This window comes from Colletotrichum karsti (genome assembly GCF_011947395.1).
Source record: "Colletotrichum karsti strain CkLH20 chromosome Unknown Scaffold13, whole genome shotgun sequence".
In the NCBI taxonomy this organism is placed as follows: Eukaryota; Fungi; Ascomycota; class Sordariomycetes; order Glomerellales; family Glomerellaceae; genus Colletotrichum; species Colletotrichum karsti.
In genome coordinates this window covers 703,629-728,173 of record NW_024065913.1, presented here as the reverse complement: position 1 = coordinate 728,173, position 24,545 = coordinate 703,629, and the positions used below count along the sequence as shown (strand labels likewise).

Below are 24,545 nucleotides of genomic sequence, written 5' to 3'. Positions count from 1 at the left end.
AGACTGCTTCAATCGTCTTCATGTTCAGAGTTTGTTCGCATTCGATAACCGAGAGATCGGCTACATAATCTCTCCTTCTCTCGCGTCTTTCGCATGGTATTGTAGAAGCCAAGCCGTGCCAGTTCGGTAATTTCTCTCTCTCTCTCTCCTTTTTCATCGCCTCACACACATCCTCCCCTTTCCCCGCACTGATCGAACTGACGCAGACACACTCGATATCCCGGCCAAGAGGCCCGGGCATGCGAGTTTCGGCCCTCTGAGAACTCGAAACAAGAGAAGAAATCACACATGGAGGGATATCTTTTATGTACAGAAAAAAAACAAGAAAGCCATTCCGCAGTCCTGAACGCCAAGCTTGAGAGAGATACACACACACACACAAGGGAGAGAGATGACGGGAGACGACGTGGTGGGAATGGTGGTTGTATGACTTGATGAAACAAATGAAAACGACAAGAGTGTGAATCGTGTGGGCTGCTTGAGATTGGCCCTTGGGTTGCGTGAGAGAGAGGGGTCATGTCATACAAGATTGCACACATACCAACTGTCGGATCCCCCCAAATTCAAAACGCCGTCACTGATCCCCTCCGCCATGCCGACCACAGAGACGATGGGAGATGGGGAAGGAAAGAGTTCATAATACATGTTCATTAGGAGGGGCCCTAATGCCCTTCGTGTTGTTTGTTGGCTGCGAGGTTCCGACGTCGCAGCGCCGAGCCCCGTCCGCCAGGGTAAACAAAAGTTCGGAATCGACGTCCGTCTGGGTCTCGGCCGGCGCGACGTCGTTGCCGTCTTACTATGACGTCCCGTTGGCCGCTGATACCGTGACCTCGGCGCGCCATGAGACGTGCTCCTGTTGAGCCCAGCGGCGCATGATCCTCAGTGCCGACGCGACGGCTTCCTCCACCGTAGTCCAAGGGCCCATGTTTGCGCGCATGGAGCTGTCCTCGATCCGCTCGACAAAGTCCGCAGCCGACTTCCACGCGTTTGAGCGGCCCCGTTCGTGGCTGATGATGGCCACCGCATGCGGCGTCGGGTCGATAGACCAGTAGCACCTCAGCAGCTCCTCATGAATGACGCCCTGAATCTGCCAGAACAAGGCTTCCAAGGGACCACTCTTGCGCAGCTCCGGGCGCATGATGTTGAGTACTGGTAGAATGCTGCCCCATTGTTTCGGATCTTGCGCCTTGCTCTCTATTGAACGCGCATCGACCACTGCCCTGAAGCCGGTCATGAACGCCAGAGCCGTCTCCAGTCCTAAAATGATACCCAGTTTGCTGTCCGAGTCGGAAGAATGGCCGCCTCGATCGTTCTTACGCTCGAAGAGCATATCGCGCTCATGCTTCAACTTCGTTCCAAGCTTGCTAAAGCGAGCATAACGCTCGCGCAATGCTTGAATCTTTGCTGGGTTGAAAGGCTCCCTCAGGTCTCTTGTCTGTGGCCGATCTCGGTCTGCTGAGGGGGGAGCCGCAGGAGTCAAACTGTTGCCGTCCACTGGGGTGTTTACCGAGTTGCTCGATGCCACTCTCGACATTGAAGTGGCTGCCTTGGATGGCGTTGACGGAGCGACAAGTTTGGAGCTGGCGACGTCCGACGTCCTGGGTCGCTTGACGGCGATAGAATCTCCAACATTCTCTGTGCTCCCTATTGGCCGTTTCCTTGCCTGAGGCGGTGCTGGTGGCTCTATACTTGCGGAGCGTTCCTTCTTGATTGCGTCCTTCTTCGGGGGCAGAGCCAGCAGTCGTTGGACCGACTTGGATATCTTCTTAGGATATTTCAGCGTCACCATCAATCTGCGTGGCCTTTCCTTGACCTTGTCCTTGAAATCCTTTCTGTCCTCCTCCTCCTCCTTAGGTACGACGTAGGGCCGCTTGTTGCTAGTCGGTGATTCTGGAGGTTGTATCTTTTGACTAGGTGTCGATCCCTTTGTTGGTGTCTTCTTAATTCGTGCAAGCTCCTCTTCAAGCGCCGGTGGCAGTGTGGGGGACAACAGAGCCGGGAGTCGAAGAGGAGACTTTGGCCTCTTGATAGGCGGCAGCGGTTCTTGTCTTGAAGGCTTTTGAGGCTTAACATGATCGAGAGCATCCTCCCGTCTCTTCTTTTCCTTGGTATGAGAGTCCGATTCATTCGGAAGGTGCAGCGGCGAGAGTAGCGGTGGCATTGCTGTCCTCGGGTCCGTCTTGCTCTTACTGCTGAGAGAGGGACTTGGTCTGTTGCCATTGATGGAATCGCCGCGCGCACGTGACACTGGCGACTTGTTGGCGCCCGAACCCAAGGCCGCCTTCAGCGCGGATCTTCCATTCGTTATCGATGATGAGGCAGTACTTGACTTGCTCTCCTTTTGCGGCGTCCTGTCCTGCGAAGAGTGCAGCTCTTTCCTCTTCGGGGTATCATCTCGGGGTGTTCGCGATCGCTCGTCGAGAGGGGTGCTGGCTTCTGGTCTCGCTCGTTTCTGCGGTCGCAACTCGCCGTCCGTGTCCGCCCGCTTTCGCTTCTCCGGGGTATCATTACTTTCCTGCGTTGGCCTCGGCCTTGCCTCAGGCCTGCTCGATCTAGACCGGGATGGTTAGCGCATCAGCTCCGATATGAGGGCGAATCGGTCGCAATCGAACCTCTCGTCAGTGGGACCTTCGCGCGACTTTTGCGCCTTTGTGTCCTTGGATGCGTCGTATTCCCGACTCCTATACGCATCAACCTTTTTTGGTTCTCGGTCGTTCCGACCTTCTATTGCCTCTTTCCTGGAAACATCTGTCCTTGGCGTAGCTCCCGAGTCGGTGGGAGACGCGGATGCCTTCTTCTGTTTGTTCTTGTAGTCACTCAACGACAATTTGGTGACGGTCTTCTTTTCCATCTTCACGTTCGGCTCTTTGGCGGTGACTGGGTTCGGAGGTTCTTCGCGCATGTCATAGTAGGGTCGAGTGAGCAGCATGCCGCGTTCAGCGTCCGACTGTAGCGTCATGTACTGTAGGCGCTGGAACTTGAGCTCCTCAAAGACCTTGCTATGATCGGGAGGGACGCGAAAGCGCTGGTCGGGAGTGACGGATAGGTGATGCGGTCGGTCGGGCAGGATGCGCTGGGCCAGTAGTTGGACCTTCTTCGCCGCTGCTTCCATGGTTTGGTGGCGTTTGCATGCCGGGGGGGCATGAAGAAGCACGAATCGCAAGATGCGCGGCCGCAAGCGCAAGACAGGAGGGCGGGACGATGCGGTACTGTGGTGGAGTATGTGATGTTGTGGTTGGATAGCGAGTGTCGGATTGAGGTGGAATAACAAAGAGTCGCGATGGCGGCCAGTGCGAGATGGATCGCCGACGAAGGGAAGGGAATGGGCGCCGGAGCAGAGCTCAAAGCTCTCTCCGTAGCCCACGAGGGAGTTGATTCGAACCGCCGGCAGTCAGCGCCGACAGTTGTGGCAGATGATGAGAGGTGTCCGGGGGTGGACGTTGAGAAGGAGATGTCGTGATAGCGTGACGTGGGTAAGGTATTGGCGGAAGCGGCGTTATCTGGATGCAAGCGAATGCCGATGAAGGGCGGGATGCGAAAGGATCGGGAAAACGCGACTAGGCGGTCTGGTATCAACAGGCGAGCATCAACAGGGCGGTGGAGCGATGCAGCGATGGCGGTCGCGTCGTGGGTTGGGTGTCGCGGGGGTTCGTGGAGGAGGTCGAGGGGTCGGATTTCGTGTCTCGTTCTTGGTGGTTGTGGTTATGGTTCAGGACGTGGTTCGTCTTCTCGTCGAGAGGGCGGTTGTTGTGGTAAGGCAGTGGTAGTGGTGTATGCAGGCTCCAAACATCAGCCCTTGCAGCAGCGCAGCAACAGCAGCTCAGATGACCCGCAGCGCATTTCCCGGCGTGGCCTGCTGCGGCAATGATGGGATGCGAAAGGTGAGCGACGCGGGCTCTCGTCAAGTGTGAGGTCGCAGGTCAATGGACGCGAGAGTCGGTCGTCGGTGCGAGGTGTGCAAGTGTGTCCAAGCAGTTGCGCTGGATCCAGACGGGGTAGAGGTAGAGAGGACGGGACGACGTGCCGCAGGTCGATGATACGGGGGACAAGGGTCAAGGAATGTGGTATTGAAGGGTTAGGTCGGGTCGGGGGAGTGGTGGACGGGAGACGGTGCGGTGCGGTGGTGGTGGATTGGGGGAGGTGGAAAGGGACAAAAGGTGGATGCCCAGCCCGACCGGGTCCAAAATGCGAGCCCAGTCCAGTGGCAGTCAGGTTGGTGTGAATGGTGGTGTGTGATGAGGCGACGGGACGTGAGTGAGGTCAGGAATCAAGGATGGAAGTGACCAAGAGAACCTGGAAGAGAGCGAGGCAAGACACGCGCTACTTTACCGTGTGGATGGGTGCTAAGGTATCACGTCGAGCCAATGAAGTCGACACGCAGATGATGTGTGAGGGACGGGAAACAGTGGACGCGCCTAGGTCCCGTCCCGTCGTCAGTCGGGTTCAGTGCTTCAGTGCTTCAGTGCTTCAGTGGAGTGCGATGAGCGCTGAACAGGAGCTGGAGGCGTCCAGTGCACAATGGGACCTCCTGGCCTGGGGTCACCTCATGGTCCCCGGGGAACTGTGTGAGGCGCGTGCTCCTCATGTCTCGTCGGGCCCAATTACATGTCGCCTACCACACATACCTAGGTACCTGGGTCACCTCAGGACAGTCATCACATCGGGTTCAATCGACTTCTCGAAGCGCTAGTGGTGCTCTGCGCGACCGCGAATGAGAATGGCTTGCCGCGAGATCTGGTGGAATGAAGGACCTCCCTAGCTACCGGTCATTAAGCATCACGCGCCCGCGAGCATCATAGGGATCGCATAAGTTAGGCACGCAAAGGCGAGGCATGGTTCACTGATTGATAGCTTTGGACCGATAAGAATGCGATCTAGAAAGTCGATTATGATGCGCAGCGCAGATGTCTTACATTTGCACTACGGCAGGATGGGAAGTGCTGGAAAATGCCCGGTGCTGTCTCCTCTGGGCAGACACTTCAAGACACTCCTATTTCTGCCCGTCTGTTCGGTTGGCCTAAGCTTGCACCTGCCCGGGCCTGGCGGCGCCATCCCTGGGCGTCTGCACTTCCCTCGGAACGGCACTTAAAGCAAGGTACCGCGGGGAGCTTACTGCTACGTCTAGCAGACTTTTTGCCAGTGATGATTATTGGTTGCTGCCCTGGTGTCTTGCAGTACTTCCAACATAAAGACACCTTGCTGAGTCAGTTAGTTGCTAATGCTGCGGTTAGTTATAGTATTGTTTCACTTACACTTTGCAAGTATCCAGCTTAAGCGTCTATATATCCGCATTTGTTAAATTAGTATAGTCTGACATTCTTCACCTTATTATAATGTAGCCTTGTTTAGTTTCTTAGTCAATTACTACCCTAACCCTAACAATGGCGTAGGACGTGTAATACTGCCCTTTGGTATCCTTTGCGTAGTGTAAATACACTTTCGTTCCGTAACACTGTGGTATCTCAATCCGTGCTAATGCGCCGTGCCGTCCTTGGTATCTGCTTGGTAAACTTGAATGCGCCGCTGCGACTGAAGTAGGCATTAATGATTGCCGTTCGTTAACGCCGCCGTTCCGTACCCAGTGGGACTGAACTTTCGCTTCTTGCTTGCAGGTTCATCGCTACTGAGACTCGATGAACGCTCGACCTTTACGAGTCTGTGCTCGTGTTGGTTCATTTGTTGTATTATCGTTTCGACCTTTTGTCCCAGTTGCGCCCCTGAGGGCTGGTACTTGTCCAGATGCTGGACGATGGCGTGGAAAAGGCTCTCTGTCGTCAGGTTATTCATTTGCCCGTCCAGTGCCATGTAATCTTGCTGCACAAGGTCCATGCGCTTGTCGAGTTTTTGCTCGATCGCCTTGAGGTTAGGCTCGAACTGCTCGAGGCGGCTCGTATGTGTTGCCATCTGCTGTTCGACCTCTTCAATCCGTCCATTCCCGGTGTTCTGGATATCGCTCATGTGCTTGATTGATTCCGTCACACTTTTCAAGGATGCTTCAATCATCAAAATCTGCGCCTTCATTTTGTCGACCATAGGCCTCGTAGCGCCCATGAAAGAGACGAGTTCCTGCAACGGAGAACCGCCCGATGCGCGTCCGTGGACCAAGGGTTCTGTTACCTCCTCAAGCGCCTTAATTCTCCCGTCATACTCTTCCCATTTCGTCTCCAACGGCGAGCCATTGCGATCGGTGATTGGCGTGGATAATTTGTCTGGAATAGGCCGGTTTTGCAAGTCTGCAATCTGACCCTGAACGACCTTCATGTCGCTTTTGAGGCCGTCAACCCAACCAGCGACCAAGCTGCACAGCTCGGTATTCAGCCTCTGGAGTTTAGACATTGTGACGATGGCATCTGGCCCAGATGGCCTTTTCAGCATGGTCGACTGGAGCTCTTTGATATCAGATCGTGCATTGCCAACTGCCGATTGCAGCTCTGCTATGCTCGACGCGACTTGCTCTGCGACAGGTTCTGGGCGCGGTGGTTCCGTTGGTGACTGCCTCGTTGGCGTTTGAAGCTTTTCCAGCAGATCGTTCTTCAGTTGTTCGTGTGCCAGGCGTATATCTCCTGATTCGCGTTCCGTCTTGTCAGTTCGGGACTGGAGATCGCTCATACCCGTACTGAGTTCGTATATACGACCCTCCAGGGCTTCCATTGCCTTCGGCTCAAGCTGCTGAAGTTCGGTCCGCAGTCGAGTGGCGTCCGTTCGTAGGGTGGCCATGTCCTTGTCGAGTTTTGTCGTGATCTGTTCGAGTCGCGGGAGTTTCTTTCCAACTTCTTCGCAGGTTTCGCTGATGAGATCGCGATCTATTTCGGCGAGATTTCCAAGCGCCTGGCTGTGAGCCTCCACATCCTCTTTCAGGTTGCCCACAACCTGGCTTAGATCAACAATTCCTGTCGCATATTGGTTTTGGACATCGAGCTGGTCGAGTGACAGCTGTCTAAGTTTACTGTCATGGTCTGCCAACTTCTGTTGCAGTTGCAGGATGTCTGCCGCATGCTGAGCTTGGAGGTTGTCGTCGGTGGTGATAGTAGCTGTGGCTGCGGGCTCCTTGTTGGACAGTTGCTTGATCGATTCCGCGTGCTCCATCATCTGAGCATTGAGGAGTTGGGCACTCTTCTCCAGATCAACAAGTCTAACCCCCAAGGACTCGTTCTCAGCCTTGGCGCTGGTCTTCGCTAAGTCGAGAAGTTTCGTCCTAAGAGACTCATTCTCAACGCCGTTCTTCTCCAACTTAAGAAGCCTGTTCCTCAGAGACTCGTTCTCCATGGCCAACGCCTTACGTTGAGCCGTTTCGGTAGAAAGTCCCTGTTGTAACTGCTCCATGCGTTCTCCCTGTTTGCTGATATTCTCCCTGAAATGTTTCTCCAAAACTTCAAAACGAGAGTTCATTCGGGTTTCCAATGAGGTTGCCTTCTTGCTGTTATCTTGGATGTCCCCCTTGAGCCGCTTCTCCAATGCCTCCAACAGAGAAGTCAGTCGAGGTCCGACATCGTCTGCGCCACGACCATTGCCCTGTTCCGCAATGGCCTGTAACACAATGACCATGAAGGCTTCAGTGGCCGCAAGTGTCTTTTTGCCTGCTGCCTCGGATTCTTTCCGCAAAGCAGCGAGTTCCTCTTGATCTCTCTTCTCAACCTTGCGATTGGTATCCTTTAGGGCTGGGAACTCGTTGTACTTGTGTTTCAACTGTTTGCGGTGGATTTCCCTTTCTTTTGCTCGGGCCTCGAGCGCCTCCTTTCGCAGCTTTATGGCCACATGTTCGTGAAGTCGTTTCGAAACGCGTTGGTAGGCATCTGTCAGTTGTCCGAGCTGGGAGGATTGTGTTGACTTTGGGGTGGAGGGGCCGGAAGACGAAGCCGCGGCCGCAGTCGGGTTGGAAGCTTGTTTGCGGGACGCTAAAGTCACGGTTAGTTTTAAGTAGCCTAGGATTGCATGAAAGCCAATTGTGGTCGGGTCGCAATTCTGATCCGTTACCGAACTTACTGTGCGAGGGAGAAGACAAAGTCCTTTTGGGTTGACGATCCCGTTGGGGCAGAGGTGACTTGTCTCGCCGATCCGAGTAAGATCTCTCCCCATTCCTCTCTCGTGATCCATGCTCAGAAGATCGATCACGATACCGGCGTTGGCTATCGCGGTCGTAGTCTCGGTCACGGCCGCGGTCATAATCCCGGTCATAGTCTCGGTCGTAGCTCCGGTCGCGGTCTCTGCGGTCGCGATCTCTGCCGAACTCATCGTAATCTCTTGAATCTCTTGAATCTCTGCTACGATCGCGACGACGGTCGGCGTAGTTGTCACTACGCCCATACATCGACATGTTGCCGAGGCAAGGACGCAAGAATCGAGGAAGTAACGATCCGTGAAGCTTCGGTCAACATGGAGCTTTACGCAGACGGCATGGTCCGTTTGTAGGGAAAAGCAAGGCAGCAGAGGTAACGTTGTTTCGTACGAATTGGCAATGGAAGGAGAGAAGAAGAAGAAGGGAAAAAAAAAAAAAGAATGTTGTGTCGCAGCACGCGGAGAAGAGCGCTTCAGTGTTGGGGCAAGAACAAATAGGTCGAAGGGGGGCGTCTCTTTTTTTTTCGTGTTAACCCAGAGCAACCTCGTGTAGATTACTTAGGCGTGGGTAGTTGTACTAATTGACAGGGGACCCACACGACGTAAAGAGCGCGCGTGAGGGAAGGTGTGGTGGGTTGCACCCTTACCACTCCACTGTCGGCACTGTAATTGAGTGGGTTAGGTGAGGGGAACTCTCGTTGCCACAGATCGGGAGTAGGGGAAGGAATCGCGGTGTAAGGTTGGCGAGAACGATATGTGATGGGAGGTTGAAAGTGTATCGACCGAGTATCTTACCTTGAAGAAGGCATTGTGATTGTTGCTAGGTATGTGCGAGGCAGGAAGATGGATCTGGCTACGAAATTTATGCAAACGGGAGGCAATGGAAGCTGTTTGTTACGAGTGCTGCTACGGCTGGGAATTGACAAAGAATCGCGTGCGCAGGGGTAGCAGCTGCCCGCGACAAGCGGCGTTGCAAGTGGCGTTGGGCGTCAGTGCTGTGTGGTCAGAGATACTGCACGGTGGGGAAGCTTGGTTCTCCTGTCATGATTGCTTTACTTTCTTCTTGGCCGCCAGAACCGATGAGAAATGAGAGCGTTGAGTGTGACCATGGAATGCAATGTGATACGCGACGTTGGTGTAGGTATGTATGTATGTTTGCTTTTTCCCTTGGTAACGCGCAAGAGTTCCTCCAACGAGAAGGTATGATTAGGTGGGGTTAGCAAATAATTCACCTAGTCCACACTGACCTACCTGCAGGCAAACCCTCCGGGAAAAGATAGTATCTCCCTCTCCCGACAGTGTGCCCGGTCTTCCTCTCTTGCTTGATCACAGGTCGAGCGCTTAAAGTAAAGCATTTCCCCTCTCGAATCAACATACGAGCACGTTACGGATACCTTTAAGCCGTGATGGTGAACTGACCCAATGCGCAAAACGTACGAGTGCGCCTCGGCTTCAGAGATCGTCTCAGGAGCTTCAAATGAACCTAAGGAGTAACGGGTGGCAAGATCTCTCCCTCGTGACAAGATAGACATTGGGATTGCTGGCGTAATGACGCGACCAAACTTCCCTGGGATGGCAAGTAAATTTAGGTTCCAGTTCGACGGCGAGACTCCGCTCGTAAGGTAGAGCCCCAGGCCCCAGGTACAAGCTTCTCGAAGGCTGGAAGTGCTCATGGCAAAGGTGGGACAGAGCAGCACTGTGTACGTACCTTGCTAAGCGCTAGCCGCGCCGCGCCGCGACAATAAGCGCCATCCAAATTTCTGAGCGCGCAACCTACCAAGGTCTCACCCTCATCACTTAACCATACGCCGACCAACAAGTGTTTTCGCGCAGCATCGCAATCATCTAGCACATCCCCATCTGCATCGAAACCGGTACAGTCAATCGCGCACGACTGAGTAGACCACGGTGATTCTACAACGTACGGGAAAGCAACATTCAAGATGGCCGCGGTAAGCATCGAGCTTCTCCAGACAAAACCTTCCCAACTAATATGTACCACTAAAGCCCGTCATGACCGTCTCCGAGAGCAAGGAGCTCAGAGGGCTCAACCTCATCGCTGCTCACTCGCATATCCGTGGGTTGGGTGTCGATGGCACAACATTGGAGCCCAGAGCTGCTTCTCAGGGTCTGGTAGGACAGGAGAAGGCCAGGAAAGCTGCCGCCGTTATTCTGCAGATGATCAAGGAGGGCAAGATTGCTGGCAGAGCTTGCTTGATCGCAGGCCCCCCGAGGTAAGTTTCGTCGCGCCATCGCCTCAGACTTCTGACTGGCTAACCTGGCGTTCTTCAGCACGGGTAAAACCGCGATCGCAATGGGCATGGCCCAATCCCTCGGCCCCGATGTCCCCTTCACCAGTCTCGCCTCTTCCGAGATCTTCTCTCTCGAAATGTCCAAAACCGAAGCTCTTACACAAGCCTTCCGAAAGTCGATCGGTGTCCGCATCAAGGAGGAGAGCGAGATCATGGAGGGCGAGGTCGTCGAGATCCAGATCGACCGCAGCGTCACCGGCGGCGCGAAGCAAGGAAAGCTCACACTCAAGACAACGGACATGGAAGCTGTCTACGATATGGGCGCGAAGATGATTGATGCCATGACGAAAGAGCGCGTCATGGCCGGCGACATCATCTCCATCGACAAGTCCTCTGGCAAAATCACCAAGCTCGGACGCTCGTATGCTCGCTCTCGCGACTACGACGCCATGGGCGTCGATACCAAGTTCCTCCAGTGCCCCGATGGCGAGATTCAGAAGCGCAAGGAGGTCGTCCACACTGTCACTCTCCACGAGATTGATGTCATCAACTCAAGAACACAAGGCTTCTTGGCGTTGTTCTCAGGAGACACCGGCGAGATCCGCAGCGAAATTCGCGACCAGATCAACACCAAGGTCGGAGAGTGGAAGGAAGAGGGCAAGGCCGAGATTGTGCCTGGTGTCCTGTTCATCGATGAGGTTCACATGCTCGACATCGAGTGCTTCTCATACATCAACCGCGCTCTTGAGGACGACCTGGCGCCCGTCGTCATCATGGCTAGCAACAGGGGTAACTCCCGCATCAGGGGAACCGACTACCGCAGTCCCCACGGTCTTCCCCTGGACTTCCTCGACCGCGTGGTCATTATCCATACCAACACCTACACTCCTGAGGAGATTAAGCAGATTCTTACCATCCGCGCGCAGGAGGAGGAGGTTGAGATTTCCGCCGACGCCCTCGCTCTACTCACCAAGATTGGCCAGGAGGCCGGCTTGCGATATGCCAGCAATCTTATCACGACATCCCAGCTCGTGTGCAACAAGCGGAGGGCGAAGCAGGTCGAGATTGCCGACGTCCAGAGGAGCTTCTCGCTCTTCTACGACCCGGCCCGCAGTGTCAAGTTCGTGTCCGAGTCGGAGAAACGCCTGATAGGCAAGGATGGAGCCGTCGACTTCACCGTCACCAACGGTCACGGCGAGAAGATGGATTTGAGTTAAGCGCGGCAATTATTTTTCACGATGGGCGTTCTTTGGGCTGAAAAATAGGTGGTCATCCATGGGAGTGTGTGATAGATTATGTACCATAAATAATGGCATGGTTGCATCGCAACGATGCCCCGAAAGCAATGCCTAGCTTTTGTCTCTTCTATGTACATCAACTTTCATCGTGAGCCGCTTCTGTGACGGACAATCATACAAACGTAGCAATTCTGCTCCAGCCATCTTCGCCAACCGAGCGGAACTCGACGCCCTCGCCAAAGTACCCGGCGTCTTGCCATGCCTTCATCGTAGGGCCGTCGAATGGACCCTGTTTGTCGGCGCCGTCGCGACCATCCGTCCATCTGAACTCCCACATCTTGGTTGACGCATCCTCCGCTGTGGCTTCCTCCTTGGGCTCTACCCACTCCTCGCCCGTCTCCCGCTGCCACTCACGGACGAGCATCTCCCTCTCCTCGTCGTAAATCTCGACACGGTCTCGGCTCAGTAACTTATCCGCGGCATCGGTGATGGCCTCAATGGCCTCCTTCCTCTTCACTTGCTCAGGCGTCATCTCCTTCTCATGGTCGACATCCATGGCCTCGTCGGCCCCCTTGTTCATCTTCTTCAGCTTCCACTTGGGTATCTTCTTCTGCTTTGGCTGCCCCTTAGCCAACCTTGCCAGCGCCTCCAACGGCGTCTCACCCCTCTCTAGCCTTAGTATGAGCGCCTTGAGGAGATCTGTCGTGAGTATGTCGTCGTTTTCCATCCGTAACCTCCGCGCCTCGGCCTCGCGCTTCTCATGCGCCTCCGCCGCCTTCTTCATGTCCTTCTTGCTCAGGCCCTCAAGCCATTTGTCGTGTACAGCGTTGGGGTCCACGGCTTTCCTGATATAGTTGCCGTCCTCGTCGAATCGGCCCTCTTCTTGTTCCTCCTTCATGTTGAAGGCCTCGACCTTGGGCGCATTCCGCTTGAGACCGCCGAGGCCGACCTCTTCGTCGATGCCCTCCCCCTCGATCGCAAGTTCCTTGTCGGCCTCGTCGTCGCTGCTCTCTTCGTCATCTAACCGGATCTGGCCTCCACTTTTGCTGTGCAATTCCTGGCCTTGGATCTGGTCGTCGTCGAGGAAGCGGACAGCCTTGTCCTTCTTCCCCGCCTTCGTCGCCTCGTCCGCCGCCGCCTCGCCTCCCTGCTCGTCATCGTCGTCCGCCGCGAACATATCGTCATCGTCATCATCGTCCTTGCTCGCTTTTGCGTTATTCTTCGCGCCGCCCGGCTCGTTCTTGGCGTCGTAGTTATCGAGCTGGTCGAGGAAGTTCGCATCGCCCTTCTTCCCGAGGGAGCGCTCCGCCGCACGACCCTTGAAGTTGCGCTCGTTGTCGGAATCACTGTCGTAGCCGTCCAGGTTCACGGCGCCTCGTTTCGTCGCGCCGGCGCCCACCCCGATGACGTCGGCGTCGAGGATCGCATCGTCGTCCGGCGCATCGGGCGCGAGGGCGGACGGGTTGCGCACGTCGAATTTGAGCTTCTTTGAGTCGTGGCCATCCTCGTCGTGGTGATGCGTTCTCGCAAAGTTTTCGCCCTCCCGCTTCGGCCGGGCTGCTGAGTGTCGTGATGACATTTTGGGGGTGTTTGTTTTGTTGTTGTTTAGTGGTGAGTCTGGGTCGGCAGAGCAATTACGGCGGAGCTTTTCAGAGGTGGGATGCAGCTTGGATGAGCTAAAGCCGACCACCCAAGGTACCTACCTTAAGTTCGTTCTGCAAGCCTATCCGCGCACGAATACTTCATCAGGACCTCACCTCACGTCCGCCAAATCTGTCGCTTTTGTTCTCTGTTTCTCTATTTTGGTAAAATTTGATTTGTAGACTATTATAGTCAAGTTATCGCTCGAATCTGCGAGTTCCATTTTCCATACGTATCCTTTGGTCATCCGCTACCCTGCACTGAGGTAAGGTACAACTCTGACATCTGCTAGGCTGCCCCAGGGGTCGTACAGGGTTCGTAGCCAATCCGCGGCTTCAGACCATGGAGCGATGGGGTTCAGTACTTGACGTCACAAGAAGTACATCATCGCTGTTCTAGAAGAGCCTTACCATAATGGTTGAGGCTGTTCTCAACCGTAGTTTTAGGAAAGCAAGTATTTACTTGTCGGGTTTCTATGGATTTGTTCTTCGTATTGAATAGAAGCATAACCTTCTCGTATGTGGTACTAAGGTGCTGAGCTTGTTATTTATGTTTTTCCAACATTTTGTTGGGTGACCTCAGTTGGTTTGCCTCGCTATAAGTAAGTCGGTTCTACAATAAGGTAAACTCAGATCCAGATTATTATTCCTAGATGAATACTTGGGGAGTGACAACGGATAATAGGGAGGAGCAAGGGCAATGATAGAGGTAGCGACAATAGAGGTAACGAATGGATGACAGAGGTAGCAAAAACGGCCCTGCGCCGTGCCATTCAGGTGCCTTTCGGCCCCACATAAGCCGTCCCTCCACCTGTGTGCTCACAAAGCCAGTGCAACCTTAAAGGCAGAGCTTCCACCTCCACCAACTCACAGCTTGAATCATACTTCAACACCACCACACAAGATCGCCATGGTAAGCCCAAGCCGCCCGCCCAGCCCACCTTCCCAAGCTAACCACGACGGTCCAGTATCGCTTCGACCCCAGCGAAGCCGACATGTACAACTTCGCCCGCGGCGGCCGCCGCCCCATCGTCCAGAGGTTCGACGAGTACTACCGATGCTATCCCCTCATCATGGCACCCGGCGCCGAGCGTCCCGAGCTTAACTACGGTTCCAAGATCTTCCTGCCTCCTTCTGCCCTCGACAAGGTCTCGAAGCTCCACGTCCAGTGGCCCCTGTTGATGGAGATCATAAACGGCGAGAAGGGCAAGCACTCCCACTCCGGTGTGCTCGAGTTCGTCGCCGAGGAGGGAAGAGCGTACCTGCCGCAATGGGTTGGTGACCCCCTACCCCCCGACTACACACGCGCCCGCTGTGGACAAAGCTAACGCGGGATCCCCTAGATGATGGAGACCCTTCAGCTGGACGTTGGCGACATGATCCAGGTCAAGACCACCTCCCTCGAGCTCGCCCGCCTCGTCAAGCTGCAGCCGCAGTCCGTCAACTTCCTCGATATCAGCGACCCCAAGGCTGTGCTGGAGAAGGCATTTAGGAACTTCGCCACTCTGACCAAGGGTGACGTCTTCAACTTCGAGTACAACGACGAGATCTACCATGTCGCCGTGCTGGAGGTCAAGCCCGAGACGGACAAGATGGGTGTCTGCATGATCGAGACCGATGTCGAGGTCGATTTCGCCCCGCCCGTCGGTTACGTCGAGCCTGAGAAGCAACAACGCGGCAGCGGCACAAGCACCCCCCGCAGCGTCCGTGGCGGCTTGCCAGCCGGCGGTCTTCTGCACAGCCAGGGCAGCATGGCCCAGTCCATCAACTACAACGCCATCGCCCCCTCCGCGACGACGACCAATACCAATTTCTACGGTGAGGGCCAGAAGCTCAACAAGAAGGGCAGCAAGGCGTCGACACCTAAGCCGGCAACTCCAATCGCCGGTGCCTCTGCAAACGCACCTGCCGTGCCACCTTTGCCGCGCCGCTCAAACGGCCCCATGCCCCTGCGCCTGCCGCCCAACAAGCTCTTTTTCGGCTACGAGATCAAGCCCGTGAAGACGGATGCCGATAAGGAGCGCGAGAAAGAGGACGCTAACCGGCCTCACTTCGCAGGCGCGGGCCAGACGCTCAGAGGTGGTGCTGTCAAGCGGAAGGGCGAAGGCGAGGAGCAGCCCAAGGCACCCGAGAAGAAGGGACCCATTGAGGGGCACAGACTGGATGGCCGCAAGGCTTAGGAAATGGATGTGGACTGAAATTCTTGCGCCTTCTTCATGACATGGGCGGGTCGGCGTTAACGGTTTGGGACGGAAGTCATTCAAGGGCGCATCGTCGTAATTACAGAGGTATCATGAGGGATAGTCAAATAGGGATCAAGGTTCCAATGAGAAAAACGATTTAGATTTCAGCCAGGTTCAAATGCACTGGGAGAATCTGGGGTTGAATACTCAAAAGACGATGACGACAAGGCTCAAGAGACAATGAAGACAAGCAAGGCTAGAGATAACAACAACACAAACCGCGGTAGAGGAAAGGGAAGAGATGATGACTACCGTCAACTGAATCAACCTCAAGTTTGGACTTAAAAACAGCAACAGCGACTCCTTTCCAGCAAGATTCTATCAGTAAAATCAGTCTGATGCTAGGTCAGTGAAAGATTAAGCTCTCCTCTCTGTCACTGTCACTGCAGATGAGGGGGAACAGACCGTGCTGCTCTTCGTGTTCAGTGATGTTGCTCATGTCACCGTGCGTTGTAACGAAAATTTATGACGAGATCTCTCGTATTCAGTTGTCTCTATATAGAGTAGAGCTCTATAGCGAAAGAAGAAGTTTCGCCCTCCGTGGGGAAATCATGCCTGAAGAAAGAGACCCTTTGCCAAACCATCCGTTCGTCCAGCCAAAACACACCCCGTTTTCCAGCTCTCTAGTGCCGCAGTCCAAGACTCCTCCTAAAAACGGCCGAAGCCAAACCAAGTCGAAAAAGCCAATAGCAGTATCAGCCTGATAGAACCCCGCGTCCGAAGTCAAGAAAACAGTGTCCGAGAAAAACGAAAACCAGAAAGCAGCGAGACGTGCCGATGACGAATGAGTTAGCGTGCTTGCAAGAAAAGCCAGTACCACCGCAAGTCGAGAAGTGTGAGTGCCAAGATAGAACCTTAGAGACAGAGTCGTGGAAGTTGTGAAAGTACACAGCTCAGAGCTCAGACGGTCATGATGGCAAGACGGTTCTGGAGGTAGTAGTAGCGAGTCAGGGCAAACAGGATCTCGTCGTCCGCCTAGAACTCGTTCTCGGGGCTGACAGTGCGGGGGTGGAAGAGGCTGCCAACGGAGATGCCGTTGGGGTTCTCATCGAGAGCCATGGTGCAGCTATCATGCGAAAGGTTAGCTTGAGACTCAACGAAGTAATGAAAAGAAGAGGACGGGTGGTTCATGGTATGATGAAAGGGCTAAATGGGTCACTAACCTGCGGTCGCGGCCGGCACGGCTGGGGTCGATGAAGGCAGCAGAGTTGCCGTTCTGGGCGGCGGACTCCTCCTTCTTGACCTCCTTCTTGACGAGGGGGGGACCCAAGGCCTGGTTGACCTGGGTGATCTCAACCTCATCACCGTTGCCCTCCTCGGTGAGATCGAAGCTCTGACCGTGGAGACCGGTGGCAGGACCAGCGCCGGTCTTGGCGCGCTTGGAGACGGGAGGCTTGACCTCGTCGAACTCCTCGTCATCGTCGCCGCCGTTGTCGTGGGCGTAGGCGGCGTTGGCCATCTGGACGGTGGCCTGGTTGCCGCGACCACCGGGAGTACGAGCGGTGGCGGTGCCAGCGGTCTTCTTGCCGGAGGAAGCAGGGGCAGATCTCTTGCGAGTGTTGACGGGGGTAGAAGGACCGGAGTTGGAGGCGGCGGCACCACTGCCAGCGCCACCACCAGCAGCAACGGCCTGCTTGTGCTGCTTGATGATGACCTTAGTCCAGCGCTGGCTGTGAGGAGGTGTTAGTATGTATGTCCCATGTTAAGCAAGTGCTTCCATGTCAAGCAAGTTGCTCCCATGTCAAGCAAGTGCTTCCTCGTGAATAACATGTTTTGAGAGGAAGGAGGTGAGGAAATGGAATAAGACGAAAGCCAACAAGGATGATGACGAGAATAAACTTACCGCATGGCATCGAGAGTGAAGTTGTAGCCCAAACCGACCATCTGCTCGTGGGTTTTGGCCCAGTCGATCTTGACGTTGCTGTCACTCATGTGCGCAGCAAGGCAGAGCTGGCGTTCAGCCTGAGCGTCCCACTTGGTAGTCATTGTGAGCGATGTTTCTTCTGCGCGAAACTGGTTAGCAATGCGGATGAACGTACATGTAAAGGTGAAGGTACCTGTCGAAGTGTTGAGTGAAGAAGATAAAGTGTCGAAGCTGTGGGTGGAAGCGGGTTGGGCACGGAAGGTAAAGGACTGAATAAGCAACGAGTGCCGATGGACGAGGGAAATGATGATGAGAGACTATGATAGTGATAGGAAGGCAGGAAGGCAACAGAGTTGGATACCTGAGATGGTTGTCAGCGATTGTGAGCGCGGTGGTCGCGATGTTGTTGTGTGGAGGAGGAAGAAGTTTGGAGGGTCAACAACGCGGTCGAAATAAATAAACGCCCTCGAGCCGAGTCCCAGTTGAACAAGGAAGGAGGGAAATCAGAGCTGGACTCGCCCTGAACAGTTTAGGTTTGTTATTGTGACGAGAGCGGAGACATGTGTGATGAGTCGTCAAGCACTCATCGTGGAGGCAACACGACACGGTGGTGTTGTGAGGAAAAGGGGCATCATGTGTTGCCTAGTGCATGCGGGGCCAGGCCTGAGGAACATGTCTAGCAGAGACCATGAGTTTCCGTACAAAGGAATGAGAATGCAAGAGACAAGGGTAACAAGACTTACCAAACAGTTGAAGAGGATCAGCATTAGGGGAATAGTTATATGCAATCATTGAATAAGGAGATCAAAGCAGGAGAAAGCAGTCGTGTTTCTCATTGTTTGGCTATCTTCAGAGCCTCGACCTTCTGTGGTCAGTTGCGAATCCGTTCCAAGCGAGCATTTCCTCCCCCAAGATGTCTTCTCCCCTCCACAAATCCAATGAGTGTCCCCGGATAATTCAGTTCCCAAAACGCCCCCTGCCGAATATTCCATTGTTGACCTGAGTGGTTGTTGAAGTGAGATTGAGTCGCATCTTAAATGGAAGCAGCGGCGAAGTCGATGGCCTCCTCGGCGGCCTCAGCCTCATTGACGTCGCGGAAACTGTTGACTATCGTTAGCATCATGTTGGAAATAAAGCCAGGAGTGGCATTCATCTCACCACAGCCAAGGTGGTAACTTACTCGGGACGGACAGGAGCCTTGGGCTTCTTAGCGGACTTCTGGTCCTCTTCGTCATCGTCCTCCTCGGACTTGACCTTCTTAGAGGGAGTCTTGCGCTTGCGCGGGGTGGCCGCTTTCTTAGCGGGAGTTTTCTTGGGAGTGTTTGCAGCAGAGGCGCTGCTGCCCTCTCCGTTATCGTTGGCAACGGTAGCCTCCTTCTTCTGCAACTTCTGCAGGTGCTGTCTGCAAGTGCGTTAGTGCGATGACCTGGGAAAGCAACTGAAGTTAAGAGCAAGAAAACGGGAGGAAGGTACATGACGGCGCTTGAAGTGTAGTTGTAGCCCTTCTCACGGACACTGTTCAGGACCTCATCCCACTGGTCCTTGCTGAGCTTCAAGACCGGCAGGAGCGCGATCAGAAGGTCCGCATGAGCCTTGTCGTCCCAGATGGTAACAGGTGCCATGGTGTTTTGTGTCAAGAGTTGTTGGATAAATGAAAGTGTGAGGTTGTGGAAGTAGTGAAGTGGATGGAGAAGCAAGAAAACGGGACAGGAAGGTGGTTAAATAGGGACCAGTTGAAGAAAAAAGAAGGAGAGTGGAAGGAGTTGGTTAAGATGGAAGGCAGAATCAGGCAGACAGAAGGAGAAGGAGAAAGGCAGAAGGAAAGAGCGGCTCACTTCATGGTGATGACCGTGAAGCCGTAGCCGCAAGGCTTCAGAGCCTCGAAGATAGCCTCGTACTGCTCAGTACTTGGGTTCATGACTTTCACCATAGCAGTAAGGATGTCCTGATCAATCTCAGGAGTCCACTTCTGATAATGGCGAGACATGGTGGCTGCTGGAGTCTGAAAGTGCGGAGAGATAGGAAGATTGATGAGGTTAAGTGAGGGACGGTTGGAGTCCAAGTGCATAGATGGAAAACATAGATGTGGGAAAGAAAGCACAACGGGGAAGGAGAGGAAGGGCAACAGGTGAAGGAAGGGAAGCACGGGAAAGAAGGAAGTGGAATAAGGAAGGGGAAGAAGAGCAACAAGGGAAGGAAGGAAGGAAGCCAGAAGGAAGCTCTTACTTGAGCGCAGAAGCGGTGAAATTGTAGCCACAAGGTTCGAGATTCTTCAGGACGACGTCGTACTGCTCGCTGGTCGGGTTGACAGCCTTGACGAGGACGACCAGGATCTGCTGGTCGACCTCAGAGGTCCATTTCATTTGGCTGCGAGACATTGTGATGGAGTTCTTGTGAAGAATGTGTACGTAGGCTGAGGTTGAAGTTGGATGGAGAGGGGGAAAGCGTAGAGAGAGAAGGAAGTGTTGCGATTTAAGTACGTCTGAAAGCAGAAGATAGGAAGACGGAAGGAGCAAGAACCAAACTCAAAAAGAAATAACAGTGGGCAGTGAAATGGTTACCTTACTCCCTCCCAGGTGATGTCAGTGAAGCCCCAAAGATGGACTTTCTCGACAACGGCATCCTTAGCTTCCTTGGTAAGACCCTCGCCCTTGGCGACGCCATGGAAAGCCATGACCAACGCCTCAAGAAGGACAGGGTTCGACCACTTGCCGGCGGAGGAAGCCTTATCAGCCATATTGATGATTGTGGATTGATGGTTGATGATAAACAAGAGTACAGATAAAGTTGCGAGTGTTGAGATGAGGTGATTTTGCGTAAAGCGACAAGTTGGGCAAGATGGAAAGAAGAAAGGCAGGGAAGGAGGGGAAAGTGTTGCGATATATGGACGCAATTCCAGTGTCGAAGCAAAAAGAACCGGGGGACTAGAACCAGACGCAAAGGAAGACGCGGCAAGACAGAAAGAAAGGAAGGAGATGTGGATACCTAATGGCCTCCCAGGTAACATCCTCGAAACCACGAGCATGGATTTTGTCGACGAGTGCGTCCTTGGCCGTCTTGTCGAGGTTGTCCTTCGCAAGACTGTGGAAAGCCATCATGAGAGCCTCCAGAAGGGCAGGGTTGGCCCATTTTCCAACGCCGATGGCAGTCGTCTCGGAAATGATGATGGTTGTCTTTTTGATATTGGGTTGAGAAGGATGTGCAAAGATATGGGAAGGTAGTGCGACGAGATGAGGAAAGTTGGTGCAGAGTGGATTGTTGGAGAGGTTTTGGGGGGGAAGTAAGGCTCAGCGAGAAGCAGGTAAACAGAAGCTACCTAGCGAGGCAGGCACTCCAACCAGCACCAAGCGAAAGGCGCGTCGCAAAAACAACAAGAGCAGCAAGAGGAAAGAAAGTCGTGGATACGTACCGGATGCCGTTCCAAGTGACATCGGCATAGCCCTCGCCCTGGAGGCGGGTCTCGATGGCCTCCTTGGTCTCCTTGCTGAGGCCGTCGCCCTTCAGCTGACCATAGAAGCACATCATGAGGCTGGTGAGGAACTCAGGGTTGTTCCAGCGGCTAGGCTTCTCAGACATCTTGACGGTTCGTTGTCGGGGTAGGTCGCGGTGGTAAGTTGTGCTTGGTGTCGATGGCGGAGTGTTGGTTCACAAGAGATGGAGGAGGCTGTAGAGATTTGAAAAGGCAGAGGATACCAAACCGCTAGGTGGGGGGGCTTAAAAGCAGATGGGTGCTCGACCCTAGAGATGGGAGGAGGTCAAATGAAATTTGCTGGAGACACGGTGTAGCCTAGAAAAGTTCTAAGGAGAAAGAAACACAGCTCCAAAGACGAGAAAACCACCTCAACTTGACAAGACAGCAGCCTAGTGGTGCGTTGAATCAGCTGCAGAGTGCAAAAGGTTTTAAGGCTGCTGGGCCTGCTTCGGACAGAACATGCCTGAAACCTGGAGATGATGATGGTTCATTGGCAAGGGATACGTGATCAGACATAAACACACAAAACTCAAAGAAACACGAAAATATCTGGGGAAATCTGGCGAAGCCGGTTGATTGATATCTCATGGTGCACCAAAAAGCCTCCATCGCCGAGCAGAGCAGTACACTCCTAGGAAATAAACAACCAAGCAGAATAGCACAGTAAGAAGCAAATTATAGACTCCCAATAACGCCGTCGTGTTCACGAAACCTCGCTCCCGATGCCACGCTCGCTCCCATGCATAACGCCTTGCCTTGGAAGAACGATCTTAGAAGAGTTCGGCCTTAAGTCTCTTTTGGATTACTCGACTTGTCGCCATCTGGCTTACTGCAGGCATTTTTGTCGGTTGTAATCGAAGCAAGTAGAGCGTCCAAGTCTTTATCGTTCAAGCCAGCGGCGGAATCACCATGCTCGTCCGGGTCTTTGTCCTACGTGTCGCCGCCGTAGCTGAAGGCATGCGATTCCGATCCGTTTAAGCCAGCAGTGGGATACTCGGAAGCGTAAGGGTCAACGGAGGGGGCGTTGCTATGCGCGGCCAAGGCTAATACAGCTTCGTCGTCAAGAGATTGATCCGGAGGTGTATCGTCAAGTTTCAGCCGCTTCGCCTGGTGTTCCTCGTTGTCATCATCGTTGTCGTCTTCCTTCAGGGACATGTCGAGCGTATCATCTTTGAGAGGTAAATCCATGGAATCGGGCAGGCTATGAAGGCCATCAGGTATGCCAGCTGCACCGGGTGGTGGCGGCGGCTGCTGCTGTTGAGGCGACTCTTCAGCTGGCTGAGCTGGCTGAAGTTGTGGTTGTTGCTGATGCTGCGGTTGCTGCTGTGGCTGCTGCTGCTGATCGACGAGCTCAGCCTGGTCAGACTGCGGCTGTCCGGGTGGAGGAAGTTGTCCAGGTTGACCAGCCTGGGCCGACAGCGGGGGAATTGGCATCGGCGCAGGTTGCTGCTGCTGCTTCTTAGGCCTTCCACGGCCCGGACCAGGGCGGCGAGTGATGGGGTTCATGGTTGGATCAGCCCTCCTCGGGTTATCTGAGCTTCCTCCGTTGGAGTCGGCCTTGTGCTGGGCGCGGCGGAGGCCTTGGAAGTGTTGGCTGCGCTCAGGTCAGTTACTATCCACACAGACACAAGGTAAGTGATCCAGCTGGCCGCGAAAAGCGAGTGACCAGAAGGTCGTTTGCAAATGAACTAATGGTAATTGAGGCAGAACAGGTGTAGGCTACCAAACGATTGCATGATCGTACAATGGATGAGTGAAACATGGGGTTGGTAAGGTCGCGCAACTCCACCTCCAGGCGGGCAGTAAATCGCTCTTCTGACAGCCTGACAAAGCCTCGAGCCGTCGCGACATGAGTAGTGATGATAGTGATGAATAAGAATGACACAAAGGTATTCTATGGCAGATAGGAATGAGAAGTTCAACTCACCGACATCCCTCATTGGTGAAGCCGTAACCAAGAGTGCGCATGTGGTTGCCGATGGTGGTCCATTCCGAGCCGCTAATGACGCCGATGTTCTTCACGGATAATATGGTGAAAAACAGGTCCTTGTCGGCCCTGTCGTTCCAATTTTTGTTCATGGCGATGGGCGGGATCGAGTTTGCGATGTCTGGCAATGATGTTGGCGACTTACACCGACGACTGGAGACCAAGCTGCTAGCAGTCTTAACAGCTCTACTCGATCAAATGAGAAAATTGGTAGTGAGCGGCGACAGAGGGACGGAGCTGCGATTGAAACTGGGGCAGAGGTTGGGGCGCCCGTGCCAGCTCGGTCCAAACGGGTGGGTCACGTGGTTTCGGCTTAACAATTGACCGAAGGAAACCTCAGCTGCATCCCGGCTGTTTCGATGCACCGGGGTCCAAAACTAAGGAAAATTGTACTGTGGATGTGCTGAAGCTTGCTGCTCATCTGTACTCAATTTTTGTTAAATACGATGATGGAACAGCACTACGAAGAGCTTCAAGTGACGACTGCCCAGAGACGTTGATGATAGACGGCGAGCGGAGAAGATGGCTCGTGCATTGCCGAGGTTTAGCCTTCTAACCTGGGCCATCAGGATCAAACAGCCGGAGACGAAGATGGATCGTCCTGGTAGAGCGCCTACCCGTCCTCTCAACTGCGTCAGAAAAGCCTCGGTACCTTCGAAATAGGTGACCTCTGAGGGTTAAACTGCTCAATAACCAAGGCAATTCTACCAAGCAGTGACTGCACTAACTTTCTCCTTCATCGCATGTACGCAGTAGATATCTGTGTCTCTGGACGGAAGCCTTCTGGCGAATATGAAATATGAGACAAAAGCCGTCGAAAGTCGCCCTCGAAGTCTCTTTGAGACAGCCATCCGATTTGTGATAGAGAAGTCTTGTCAAGTCTCGCTGTCAAGTTTTTGGTGTGAGACATGCAGGAAACGCATAGCTCTGGTGTCTTCGCTGGCTCGAGGGAGATCTGGAGTGGGGACGCCTTCGTGGGAATCTGTCTTGTCTGCACTTGAAGCACCCATCATCATTGAGGCAAAGATTCGAAAAGAGGCTCCAGCAAACGACTCGGCGCAAGCGTGTCGATCTTCCTTCCAGCGCCAGGTATTTTCCTCGCCAGACGTCGCACACCACACCACGAAGCAACGACAAACGGAAAGGGGCGCTTGCGCCAGCCAAGGACAGGTCGCCCGCATGCTCCATCGCCGCTTTAACCTCGAGCTGCAGCTTGCGGCGTCAGCGGTCGACGTGGAGAACTTGGGCCTCTAACAGCTTCCAATGTCGTACTGGCGGCACCGGGGGTGCTGCGGCGGACACCACCACCATCTCAAGCACGCCAGGCAGCCCTCAGGCAGCAAGGGCTACGTATCGTCTCCACATCACGTGGTTTCGTGGAAACCTGGCGAATACCTCGTAGCACAGTGCCCGCCCGCCATGACAGGAGAACGCGTCCTCCGACGACATCGTCGCGACCCCCCAACTTCATCGCGTCTCGCCCAAGGCGCAACGAGGTCTCTGGACGCCAGAAACGCCGATATAATGACTTCTATATGGATCATTTGTATTTTCTACAATTTTAACCGGCATCAAAACTGCTTTTACTCGTCGAATGGCCAATTCGCCCAACAATTGCGAGCTCTCTGAAATATCTCGATGGACCCCTCTCTGCCGATGCCTCCCACCCGCCAGTATCCGGCACACTTCCCTGGCCAAACACGAGCTGGAGATTGCGAAAGTGTGATTTACCGATTTGCGAATCTAGGGGGTCCCTAATCGGGCCACGAGGTTCAAACTCTGTTTGCAATTGTT

The 24,545-nt window shown here is 54.1% G+C and overlaps 10 protein-coding genes across 10 annotated transcripts; 2 read left to right on the top strand and 8 right to left on the bottom strand.

The window, feature by feature from the left end:
* Positions 1 to 796: 796 nt before the first annotated feature.
* On the bottom strand, positions 797 to 3,112 carry CkaCkLH20_04882 (uncharacterized protein; the record flags this gene model as incomplete). Its single annotated transcript, XM_038887601.1, has 2 exons — positions 797 to 2,552; positions 2,613 to 3,112. The coding sequence occupies 2 exons, from the start codon at positions 3,110 to 3,112 to the stop codon at positions 797 to 799; spliced, it is 2,256 nt and encodes a 751-aa protein (XP_038747208.1).
* A 2,429-nt stretch (positions 3,113 to 5,541) lies between these two features.
* On the bottom strand, positions 5,542 to 8,304 carry CkaCkLH20_04881 (uncharacterized protein; the record flags this gene model as incomplete). The annotated part of the gene is made up of 2 exons (XM_038887600.1): positions 5,542 to 7,895; positions 8,043 to 8,304. 2 exons carry the CDS (start codon positions 8,302 to 8,304, stop codon positions 5,542 to 5,544), a joined length of 2,616 nt encoding a protein of 871 aa, XP_038747207.1.
* A 1,764-nt stretch (positions 8,305 to 10,068) lies between these two features.
* Positions 10,069 to 11,524, top strand: CkaCkLH20_04880 (uncharacterized protein; the record flags this gene model as incomplete). Its single annotated transcript, XM_038887599.1, has 2 exons — positions 10,069 to 10,289; positions 10,348 to 11,524. 2 exons carry the CDS (start codon positions 10,069 to 10,071, stop codon positions 11,522 to 11,524), a joined length of 1,398 nt encoding a protein of 465 aa, XP_038747206.1.
* Positions 11,525 to 11,717: 193 nt separating this feature from the next.
* CkaCkLH20_04879 (Lin1 family protein) lies at positions 11,718 to 13,124 on the bottom strand (the record flags this gene model as incomplete). The annotated part of the gene is made up of 1 exon (XM_038887598.1): positions 11,718 to 13,124. One exon carries the CDS (start codon positions 13,122 to 13,124, stop codon positions 11,718 to 11,720), a length of 1,407 nt encoding a protein of 468 aa, XP_038747205.1.
* A 935-nt stretch (positions 13,125 to 14,059) lies between these two features.
* CkaCkLH20_04878 (ubiquitin fusion degradation protein UFD1) lies at positions 14,060 to 15,365 on the top strand (the record flags this gene model as incomplete). The annotated part of the gene is made up of 3 exons (XM_038887597.1): positions 14,060 to 14,098; positions 14,154 to 14,459; positions 14,529 to 15,365. 3 exons carry the CDS (start codon positions 14,060 to 14,062, stop codon positions 15,363 to 15,365), a joined length of 1,182 nt encoding a protein of 393 aa, XP_038747204.1.
* A 1,038-nt stretch (positions 15,366 to 16,403) lies between these two features.
* Positions 16,404 to 17,414, bottom strand: CkaCkLH20_04877 (uncharacterized protein; the record flags this gene model as incomplete). The annotated part of the gene is made up of 3 exons (XM_038887596.1): positions 16,404 to 16,494; positions 16,592 to 17,098; positions 17,272 to 17,414. The coding sequence occupies 3 exons, from the start codon at positions 17,412 to 17,414 to the stop codon at positions 16,404 to 16,406; spliced, it is 741 nt and encodes a 246-aa protein (XP_038747203.1).
* A 911-nt stretch (positions 17,415 to 18,325) lies between these two features.
* CkaCkLH20_04876 (uncharacterized protein) lies at positions 18,326 to 18,914 on the bottom strand (the record flags this gene model as incomplete). Its single annotated transcript, XM_038887595.1, has 3 exons — positions 18,326 to 18,392; positions 18,473 to 18,694; positions 18,766 to 18,914. The coding sequence occupies 3 exons, from the start codon at positions 18,912 to 18,914 to the stop codon at positions 18,326 to 18,328; spliced, it is 438 nt and encodes a 145-aa protein (XP_038747202.1).
* A 209-nt stretch (positions 18,915 to 19,123) lies between these two features.
* On the bottom strand, positions 19,124 to 20,029 carry CkaCkLH20_04875 (uncharacterized protein; the record flags this gene model as incomplete). The annotated part of the gene is made up of 3 exons (XM_038887594.1): positions 19,124 to 19,287; positions 19,550 to 19,659; positions 19,854 to 20,029. The coding sequence occupies 3 exons, from the start codon at positions 20,027 to 20,029 to the stop codon at positions 19,124 to 19,126; spliced, it is 450 nt and encodes a 149-aa protein (XP_038747201.1).
* Positions 20,030 to 20,216: 187 nt separating this feature from the next.
* On the bottom strand, positions 20,217 to 20,868 carry CkaCkLH20_04874 (uncharacterized protein; the record flags this gene model as incomplete). The annotated part of the gene is made up of 2 exons (XM_038887593.1): positions 20,217 to 20,373; positions 20,702 to 20,868. The coding sequence occupies 2 exons, from the start codon at positions 20,866 to 20,868 to the stop codon at positions 20,217 to 20,219; spliced, it is 324 nt and encodes a 107-aa protein (XP_038747200.1).
* Positions 20,869 to 21,694: 826 nt separating this feature from the next.
* On the bottom strand, positions 21,695 to 22,843 carry CkaCkLH20_04873 (uncharacterized protein; the record flags this gene model as incomplete). Its single annotated transcript, XM_038887592.1, has 2 exons — positions 21,695 to 22,358; positions 22,692 to 22,843. 2 exons carry the CDS (start codon positions 22,841 to 22,843, stop codon positions 21,695 to 21,697), a joined length of 816 nt encoding a protein of 271 aa, XP_038747199.1.
* Positions 22,844 to 24,545: the final 1,702 nt, after the last annotated feature.